General features: G+C 41.1%; 1 protein-coding gene and 2 gene segments (V, D, J or C); 2 read left to right on the top strand and 1 right to left on the bottom strand.

Moving 5' to 3' along the window:
- Positions 1–2,689: 2,689 nt before the first annotated feature.
- LOC134459578 (immunoglobulin kappa variable 4-1-like) lies at positions 2,690–3,264 on the bottom strand. The segment is given in 2 exon segments: positions 2,690–3,030; positions 3,145–3,264. Coding segments are annotated over 2 exon segments (444 nt in total).
- A 563-nt stretch (positions 3,265–3,827) lies between these two features.
- On the top strand, positions 3,828–5,665 carry LOC134459577 (Ig kappa-b4 chain C region-like; the record flags this gene model as incomplete). The annotated part of the segment is given in 2 exon segments: positions 3,828–3,918; positions 5,183–5,665. Coding segments are annotated over 2 exon segments (405 nt in total), but the record flags the coding sequence as incomplete, so codon positions are not given.
- Positions 5,666–6,083: 418 nt separating this feature from the next.
- On the top strand, positions 6,084–9,692 carry LOC134459575 (immunoglobulin kappa light chain-like). The gene is made up of 3 exons (XM_063211932.1): positions 6,084–6,162; positions 7,898–8,122; positions 9,303–9,692. The coding sequence occupies exons 1-3, from the start codon at positions 6,084–6,086 to the stop codon at positions 9,614–9,616; spliced, it is 618 nt and encodes a 205-aa protein (XP_063068002.1). The 3' UTR covers positions 9,617–9,692.
- Positions 9,693–10,613: the final 921 nt, after the last annotated feature.

The raw sequence follows: 10,613 nt of genomic DNA, 5'->3' as shown, positions 1-10,613 counted from the left end.
GAGTAAGATGCAGGAAATTGGGTTTGAATGTGAACTCACTCAACCTTGACAATGCAAATATAACAGACACCACCATGTCCCAGTTTCAATACCTGAAAATGTTGAAACTTTCACACTGAATGTATTACTTTACAAGCTATAAAGAGTACCATCCTTTTAGAAAACAGGAGTTGCATGCAAGTTTTATATTTTCTTACTTTTAACATTTTGCACATGGTCAGATTTTACTCCAATACTTTCAGCCATGAAGTATTTCAGTACCGGGGCTGGAGAGGACAGCTCCCTCACACTGATATGGTCAAAGTCTGAATGAAATTATACTGTAAACAAACAGCCATTAACAATAAAAAGACAAAAAACATGCATGCATGCACACAAACTGCTTCTCTGTAGAGTCTACAGCTCCCAGCAGAGGGCAGCATGCACAACGTGTATATGCGTGTGTGTGAATGTGTGTGCACTAGGGTTGCCACCCGTCCCTTCAAATACAGAATCGTCCCTTTTTGGAAGTTAAATCCCTTACTGAACTGATACGGGACGATTTGTTCCTTATTTTCATGAATAACTAAGGCTGAAGTGGGCCACAATTTTGGTTTGGCAACTATAGGAAATTGCATCTAAAAATACATTTCTTTTTCTGGGTGAGGACCCACAGACCCCCTCAACAATCAAGTGTCCCTTATTTTCATTTCTGAAAGGTGGCAACCCTAGTGTGCACTGACCCTTGCATGGTAATACTCAGACCAACAAATGAAACCCCTGTCTCCTACAGTGCTCTTACTTTAAAACTCAAAGTTTGAGTGTCAGAAATCAACGTTTTATTATACTAACGTTTCATTATATTAATTCAGATGTGGTTTATGATTGCCTGCTGGCCTGCAGGCCACATCCAGGCCACATCTGGGCCGTGTGTGGGGGACATGTGGGGCCAGATGAATGGTATTCATCCACTCAGTAGGCCTACTGCAGACAGAAGTTTCCAGAAGATCAATGTACGTATTACTCACAGTGCATTTTGGAATGAGGAGTTTAACAGTCCTTCTCCTAGATAGAGTGCTACTTTTGTTTGTTTGCCACTGTCCTCTATTTACTATTTTGTTCATTTCTTTGTCATATTTAAACAGATGTGTCTAAAGCCCTGTATAGCTACCAGGCTTCCACTATGGAAAGTTTCAGTGTGCTCATGTGATAATGATTTATTCCCTTTAGTAGGCCTATATATAATGATTGTTAGGGAATTAACAATATATTTTTTTAATCTTTTGATGAACAAAAGTTGAGTACTTGGCCTTCCATACTCGCACATAAGATGAGATTCATACAATTATAAGTACATTTGGCGCCATCTAGAGGTGAACATGTGATAGCGTGAGTACGGTGTCAGTCCCAAATAAGTACAAAGGCCTAAAAAGGAGGTTGGGTGGCAGAATTGGGTCCCTAAGTATGCTTCATTACATATCCGATGACATTGTCCCAGGTCTGGCCAAAGCTAACCACCCTGTTGGAATGAGTTATTTTTATGTAAAGCCACTCTGCTTCAGGTATTTCTCCTCTCCTTTCCTTAAATGTTTCTGCAGCCATCTCTTCCTTCCTCTGTCTTAATTAGCCTGTCAATCTATGTCATCTTTAAAAACAATCCCCACTGTGTGCAGTGCCACATTTGATTTGGAAACGCAATTTCAAATTCTTTGTATGACCAGTGCATGTAAAGAAATTGACAATAAACTTGACTTGACTTGACTTGAACTGTACAGTACGAATTACACGGGGAGTTGGGGATAAAGTCAGCGACCATGTACCTTGGGTACCATGAAAGGTGTTATATTAAACAATATAAAACTTGGAGGAGAATTCAAGCCAAGTTCAGTATGCAGTTGTATTGCTCGTGCTACCCTTGATATCAGTAGGCCTATACCCAAAGATGCAGCCTTTTCTTGTTCAGCTCTTCCCGAGATCTTGACCATTGTAATGGGGGCACAGCAGTTTTAAAAAAAACATAGAAATCTTGCACTCCAAAGACCATCAACAGAACCACGTGTTGAAATTGGCCGACATTCCACCTTTCATCTTCAACTGTTTCTCATCTCATTAATGTGCTTGACACAGTTTAGCACCTGGTGTTACTGTACATCTTTCACCAGAAAAGCAGCCAGTGGTACATGCAAATGACAAAAATCACATAGCATCACCTCCTGGTTTCACTAACTAAAATGGTAATTCAGGTTTCAGTCCTCTTTCCCCATCTGCCAGACTGCTTTTCTCAGTGAAACAAGAGTCATACATTTCTCTGCCATTACATTATTGCTTCAAGTCATATTTTTAGGCCAAAACAGAGGCTTTTATTGTGTCCATTCCACCACATTCACTAAGCTTATATCTGGAGAGGATAGGATTAGCCTACTGTATGTATTGGTACTGTTATACTTTTACACTTGTGAAGCACATTGAACTGCCTGTGTGTTAAATGTGCAACAAATAAACTTGTATGGCCTTACCTAATATTACTTTGATATCTGTTTACTGTAAATCCCGGTAAAGCAGATCCAAATATATGTTGCAAATGTAGAATGAACAGAACAATTAGCAGTGCTGTTGAGCTAATGCCCCCCCGCCCCCCACCTGCAGTGTCTCCCAGCTGCTGCAAGCTGCCAGCACATCGTCTGGCTGACGGAGGTTTTTGTACGGCTCTCTACCACTGTGTGAACTCTGCAACACCGACAGTAGGATCATGAGCACTCATGCAGTAATAATCTCCAGCATCTTCACTCAGGACTCCACTGATGGTCAAACTGTAGTCATTCCCAGATCCACTGCCACTGAATCTAGCAGGAATACCAGACTGGCGGCTCTTCACATTGTAGATGAGGAGTTTGGGTTTCTCCCCAGGCTTCTGCTGGTACCAGGAGATACATTTTGGACTACAGTAGTCCCGGTAAACACTTCCAGCCCGTTTGCAGTTGATTGTGACCTTGCCTCCTGTACTGGTGGATATTGCTGGGGATTGAGTGATGGTCACTTGTCCAAAGGCGTCTGGAAAGGAGAGGAAAGAAGCATTAACAACAAGCAACTAACAGAAGTACACGCATGCATAAAAATCACCATGTTCCTGTACTTTAGCATAACTTCCATATATGCGTCATGTACCCTGAATAAAGAAGAAGAGACTGCTGAAGAAGAGTGGGATCAACATCATTGCTGCTGTAGGTGCTGCTGTCTCAGTTGGAGCCTTCAGCTGTGCCAAGAGCATTTATGGGAACCCAACATGCGCTGCAGATGCACACAGCTCTCCATGTAAATCACCTTCATGCACTCACACACTGCTCAACAACACTCTATGGACACTAGAACTTTCTGATTCAATAGGATTGTTTACTCTGCAAGACAGAGATTGAAGCATTTAAAAAAAAACCCAAGTCTTAATATCCATATGATTTTGACGAGGTCAAGATTGAAAAACATTTTTCTGAAGAACTATGTACAGGGAGATATTATGGAAAACACCTCGAATATCAGTATGGAGGGAGACGTAGGGCCTAAGGAAGGAAGACAAGCTGACTTTACATCACTTAGCCTATGATAAGATAGAACAGGCAGACAATAATACACAGGGGCAGAGGTGTTATCATTATGACATGCAATGATGAGGTCAAATTCATGACTTGATAAAAACACAAGCAACATAAAAATTAAAATGCATAGTACAGTATTTGGGTTATCTTTTTGCTTTTGCCAATCATTTTAGCCACCTATGCAGTTGTGTGTATTTGATATTCCACTCAGATTCATTCAACACCAGTGTATTACAACCTCCCTCTCACTAATGGTCATTCAAGCGTGAGGAGGTTTTTGTACAGCCTCTCAATGAGCTTGTATCACTGTGGTACACATTTGGTAGCGGCACCAGACTGGATGTTGGCAGTGAGTAATTTCACAATTATTACATGTAAAATCTATCGGAAATGTGTCTCTATTAACTATTTCACTTCCCAGACTTGTGTATTCTGTATTCATGTGTCTGATGAAGACATACAGCATATAGGGACAGAAGTTGGCATTAGTGCTGCTTTCAGTTATCTGTTTTAGTTGAAAATATTGATATAAGACAGGATTTTACAAAGTAAACAGTCTTAATATGAAGTAACTCAAATTGATATCTGTAGAGTTGAAATTACACTGCTTACCTGCTAATCTTTGCCTTTACTGTTAGAGTAATATGATTTTACCATCTCCACAGTGTTACTCTGAAATATTGGCACCATTTCCTTCTCATTGTGTACTGTTATTGTACATTTATAGTGATGGATAGGCCTACATGTGTTTTAAAACTCAATCAGTTGGTGTGAGTTCAATCAGTTGGTTTGGGCACAGCTAGTTTGTCACCTGCTGTCCCTTTGGGAGAGGCACCACCACATTTACTGTGCAGTCTTTTTTGTGTGTTTGCATTAGTGCCACACTTGTGGATGGCTTTGAATGATGCTATTTTTCTTTAAAAAAATCGTTTAAAAAATATATACTCATATACAGTGTACACACGTGCTATATGTGCATATGTGTATGTTTGCATTAGTTTAAACTTAACTAAGATTATGCATAGTCTGTCTACAATACGTGCCTTTAATATTTGCCATTGCGTCATGAAAAATAATGAGGTATCTTATTTCTGATGTTAGGTCAAGGTCACCCGCATTTTCTTGTGTCTGCTCTGTAGTCAATCCAACACATAGTTTCATCTACCCCAGAATATGTTTATGTGAAAAAGATGAAATTGTGTAAGACTACATTTGAAGTAGTACGCTCTTTTCCAAAACTCTATATTTCCATTTCCTGGCATTAATGTAGTTGAAATCAGTGTTATAATGTTTGTATTTCTCATGGAAATATGCTTAAAATCATATCTGAAAAAAATGTTTAGGCCTATGAAGATTGTATTTCAGTGGCTTTGAGAACATCAAGTCACCACAAGGGATGGCTCTGATGGCCATGAATTATTCCTACTTCTCTTGTTGCACTGAAATGAAATGTTTTAAATCTTTACACCATCCACTCATTATGCACATTTCCTTTGATGTTACATGCTTTTCTCCTTCAACGAATAGATTTGTGCTACCAATTGGTATTCTCTGTTCATGAATGAACCCAGAACATCACGTTTTAACCCCTGTCATGCCCTGCTTTGCTGCAGCCACCAGGCAGCCCAGTGTGACGGTGCTGCCTCCCTCCAGAGAGGAGCTGTCCAGTGGGGGCTCTGCCACACTGCTGTGCCTGGCTGACAAGGGCTTCCCCTCAGACTGGAGCCTGAGCTGGAAGGTGGATGGCAGCAGTAGGAGTGGAGTGGCCAGTGCTGGGCTCATGAAGGACGGTGTGTACAGCTGGAGCAGCAGCCTGACCCTCACTGATGCTGAGTGGAGAGGAGCCACCTCAGTGGTGTGTGAGGCCAGCCAGGGATCCCAGAGAGCCGTCAGCAAAGCCCTGAGCAGAGCTGACTGCTCCCAGTAGCCTCCAGCCTCTGCTCTGCTCTGCTCTGCTCTGCTCTGATCTCTGCTGACTCCTCCAGCTTACGGCTTCCCTTCCAGCTTCATAGATACACCAACAACAACTCGTCTGCTTCTGATGATTTCTGATGTTTTAATTGGAAGGATGTTTTTATGCGTGATAAAAAATAAACAAATTGTTAATTGAATGGGCAAGCTCTGTGTGTCTGAATATTATTTTAGAGACATTAAATGTTATTAACATGTTATGTTACATTATTTACATTTCCCAGCTTCTTAAATTTGAAAATGTAGTTCATTACAGGCTGTATGGTTTTAATCTTGAACAGTCTGAAAGACCTTCCACTTCCCATCAGGCAGCTGCACATCTAATCTGGTTATTGGTTAAAAATAACTTCCAACCCCAACTATGCAAATATAACAGACAGCACCATCTAGTTTCACTAGCCTACCTGAAAGAGTTGAAACCCTCACACTGCATGCTTCATTAGCCTCTGCATGAGGGTACTTTCCTTTTCCAAGACCAGAGTTACACGGAAGTTTACTTATATTTATTTACATTTTGCACAAGGTTAAACTTTAAAATTAAAAATGACTTTCACCAAGTCATTGAAGAAGCGCTTCAGCGCCATTTCAGGAGAGGACAGCTCCCCTTCAGTCAATGCCTGCCGTACCATTTCATTGCACACCAGATGGCCCCAGTGAGAAATGAGGCTTCGAAAAATGCTTCGAAATGCTTTGAACCTTTTTGCCTGAAAGCCTCATTTCTTCAGGAAGCCTCATTTTCCCATCACTAACTCAATGACCTAGGCCCTAAACATACATGGGTTCTAAATTTTGTTTAGCCTATAACCTGACAGCATGAACCTATAGCTGTGCAAAACTCAACCTCTTATTGTTGGAAACCGCTGTTGGTCAAAAAATTAGCTCACATGGTTGGCTGCCAGTAACCTGGTACTCACGCCATTAGGGCCCACATTATTCCTTCATGTCACCACTTGACCTTATACAGTAAGCCAAAGACAGAGGCTTTGATTGTGTCCACTTCACAACATTCACCACAGCTGGAGAGGATGGGACTATTGTTGGGTGTTACAATTTAACATATGAACATTGAACTGCCTTTTTGTGGAATGCGCTACAAATAAACTTGCATGGTCTTCTTGCCGAATATAACTCATCTCTGTTTACTGTAAGTCCTGGTAAAGCTGTCCAAATACTATGTTGCCAATGTAGAATGAACAGAGTTATTAGAAGTGCTGTTGACTTCATGGTCTCATGACACCCCTCTACGCCCCCCGACCCCCACCCCACCAACCTCCAACACCTGCAGTGTCAGCTGCTGACACACTGCCAGCGTGTTTTCTGACTGACGGAGGTTTTTGTACGGCTCTCTATCACTGTGTGAACTCCTCAACACCGTGAGTATGATCATGGTAACTCATGCAGTAATAATCTCCAGCATCTTCACTCAGGACTCCACTGATGGTCAAACTGTAGTCATTCCCAGATCCACTGCCACTGAATCTAGCAGGAATACCAGACTGGAGGCTGTTCACTCTCTTGATGAGGAGTTTGGGTTTCTCCCCAGGCTTCTGCTGGTACCAGGAGATAAATTTTGGATTACAGTCCCCGGCAATATGCCCAGCCCGTTTGCAGTTGATTGTGACTGTGCCTCCTGGACTGGTGGATATCGCTGGGGATTGAGTGATGGTCACTTGTCCAAAGGAACCTGGAGAGGAGACGGAAGAAGCATTAACAATATGCAGCTTATAAATGAGCATGTGAAAAATGGCATATTCCATAGTTGTACTTCACAGCATATTTCCCTATATGTACATATATCACTATATCCTTGTACCTTGAATGAGGAAGAGGAGAGAGCTGAGGAAGAGTGGGATCAACATCATTGCTGCTGTAGGTGCTGCTGTCTCAGTTGGAGCCTTCAGCTGTGCCAAGAGCATTTATGGGAACCCAACATGCGCTGCAGATGCACACAGCTCTCCATGTAAATCACCTTCATGCACTCACACACTGCTCAACACTCTGTGGGCACTCTAGAACATTCTGATTCAATAAAATGCCATATTGTAGAAAACATGACCGAGACTGAAACACTGTTTTCTATAAAAGCAGGTTTCAAGATCTGAAGTGTTGAAATCGATATGATTTTGACTAAGTGAGGATTCATAACAACATCGTTTTTGTCTGAATGATGGAGAGGGAGCAGTTTGTAGCAATGGTGGAAAACACCAAGAGTGGAAGCTGATGTTGACTTTGTAATGATGAGATAGAAACAATAGTCACACAGGGCCAATGTCAATATCATTCCCATCACCTGCAATGTGGCTGTAAAATTCATGACTTAATGAAGACACAAGCAACATGAACATCAAAATTCTTAGCATGGCTACTGCATTTGAGTTTTCTTTATGCTTTTGTGAATCGTTTGAACCACCTTAACAGCAGTTATTTGATATTCTACACAGCATCCACATTCAACAGCTGCTTATTACAACCTCCCTTTCACCAATGGTCATTCAAGCGTGAGGAGGTTTTTGTACAGCCTCTCAATGAGCTTGTATCACTGTGGTGGACTTTTGGTAGCGGCACCAGACTGGATGTTGGAAGTAAGTCATTGGCCTAATTATTACATGTTAAATCTGTCAAAATCTGTCTGTGTTGTTTTATTAGACTTTTTCACTCGCAAGACTTTTCTTTCTTTATTATGCTGTATTCATGTTACTTTCTTTCTGATGAATACGGGACTACAGTTCTTATTAGTGCATAACAAGCCACAGGCTTTTACACAGTAAAAAGTGTTAACATACAGTAACTCTATTTCAGACAATATTTGGACCCATCAAAAAATAGTGAATTCTATTGAACATTGTGTAAATATTAACAGCTGTAGAGTTGAAATTCTGCTTACCTGCTTTGACTCTCCAGTCTCCACAGTGTTACTCTCTCTGGATTTATAGGCCTACATTTACCCTGAAATAGTGATACCCTATTTTTTACTGTGTACCACTAAATCTGTATAGAGATGGATTAGTGTTAGATTCAATCAGTTGGTGTGAGTTTTTTGTGGGCGCAGCTGTAGTTTGGTGTACAGAGAGGTACCATGTTTAACGTGCAGTCTGGCTTTTTTGTTTGCTTGCATTAGTACCAAATCTAGGCTACTTTTGTTAATGGATTTAACTGAGGCTATTTTCAAACTGAATGAAATGCTTGGAAAAAAATGTACACATATTGGCTATGTACGCATCTGTATGCATTTACATCAGATTTTGTGTAGTCGCTCTACATGCTCTTTTAATATTTGGCAATTGCATCGTGAAACATCAGTAGGGTATCTTGTTGTGGATGTGACATAGGTCAAGATTGCTAAAAAAATGCATCAGTCTGTAATCAATTCAACACAACATTGTTTAAATCTACTGCTAAGGATGAGTTTATGTGAAAAAAAACTGCAATTATGTAAGAATACATTTGAAGAGCTCTTGTTCAAAACAATTCATATCCATTATAAAAAAAATATGTTTTATTATTATTATTTTTTTTCTCTGTTAATATTGTTGAAATCAGTGTTTAATTCTTTAAGTGTTTAAATGACATTTATAGAAGAAAAAAACCCTAAAAGGGCTGGATAATATGGCTATGAATTATTCTATTTTATTTTGCATATCATTATCCTTTTTTCCTTCAACAAATAGATTTGTACTACCAGGCAGCTGTTATCTCTGTTCATAAACAAACCCGAAACCCAAATCTCATGTTTAACCCCTGTCATGCCATGCTTTACTTTAGCCACCAGGCAGCCCAGTGTGACGGTGCTGCCTCCCTCCAGAGAGGAGCTGTCCAGTGGGGGCTCTGCCACACTGCTGTGCCTGGCTGACAAGGGCTTCCCCTCAGACTGGAGCCTGAGCTGGAAGGTGGATGGCAGCAGTAGGAGTGGAGTGGCCAGTGCTGGGCTCATGAAGGACGGTGTGTACAGCTGGAGCAGCAGCCTGACCCTCACTGATGCTGAGTGGAGAGGAGCCACCTCAGTGGTGTGTGAGGCCAGCCAGGGATCCCAGAGAGCCGTCAGCAAAGCCCTGAGCAGAGCTGACTGCTCCCAGTAGCCTCCAGCCTCTCCTCTCCTCTCCTCTGCTCTGCTCTGATCTGCTCTGCTCTGCTCTGCTCTGCTGACTCCTCTGCTCTACAGCTTACAGCTTCTACAGCTCCATACATACACCAACGACACACTGCACCATAGAAAAAAATCTGTGACAATTCAGATTCAGATTGTATTTGGTCCAAAGTATGTCAAATGTTTAATTAACACTGCATTTGTACTGTGTAGTTTCACCATCTCACTGACTTGCTTCTGTCGAGCTCTGATGCATGCGTCAGCTGTTAATGTCAATGCAATAGTTGTCTTTTAATTGGAAGAATTTCTTAGATTCTTGAGAAATAAACTTTGTGTCTGAGTATCATTCAGAGGTTTTGAAATGATTTGGTGCAATATGGTTTTTCAATTGTGCTTCTCATTTTTTAAGTATTTAATTATTAGTATGAAATAACCAGTGAAGTTAATCTTGAGGAGTCAGCTAAACGTTCCATGGGCACCCTGAGAGCTCAGACTGCAGAGTGAACATCTGGTAGAATGTGAACTCAGTATTTTCTTACTTTTAACAATTTGCACATGGTCAGATTTTGCTCCAATACTTTCAGCCATGAAGTATTTCAGCACCGGGGCTGGAGAGGACAGCTCCCTTACACTGATATGGTCAAAGTCTGAATCAAATTATACTGTAAACAGCCATTAACAAAAAAAAGACTAAAAACATGCATGCATGCACACCAAGTGCTTCTCTGTAGAGTCTACAGCTCCCAGCAGAGGGCAGCATGCACAACGTGTATATGCGTGTGTGTGAATGTGTGTGCACTAGGGTTGCCACCTGTCCCTTCCAATACAGAATCGTCCCTTATTTGGAAGTTAAATCCCTTACTGAACTGATACGGGACGATTTGTTCCTTATTTTCATGAATAACTAAGGCTGAAGTGTGCACAATTTGGTTAAACTGTAGGAAATTTCATGTAAAAAAACCCCATTTTTTTCTAGGTGAGGACCCCCA

Source organism: Engraulis encrasicolus, chromosome 12 (genome assembly GCF_034702125.1).
Source record: "Engraulis encrasicolus isolate BLACKSEA-1 chromosome 12, IST_EnEncr_1.0, whole genome shotgun sequence".
Taxonomy (NCBI): domain Eukaryota; kingdom Metazoa; phylum Chordata; class Actinopteri; order Clupeiformes; family Engraulidae; genus Engraulis; species Engraulis encrasicolus.
Note: the sequence above shows the minus strand (reverse complement) of the source record. Positions and strands in the feature narration are given on the sequence as shown.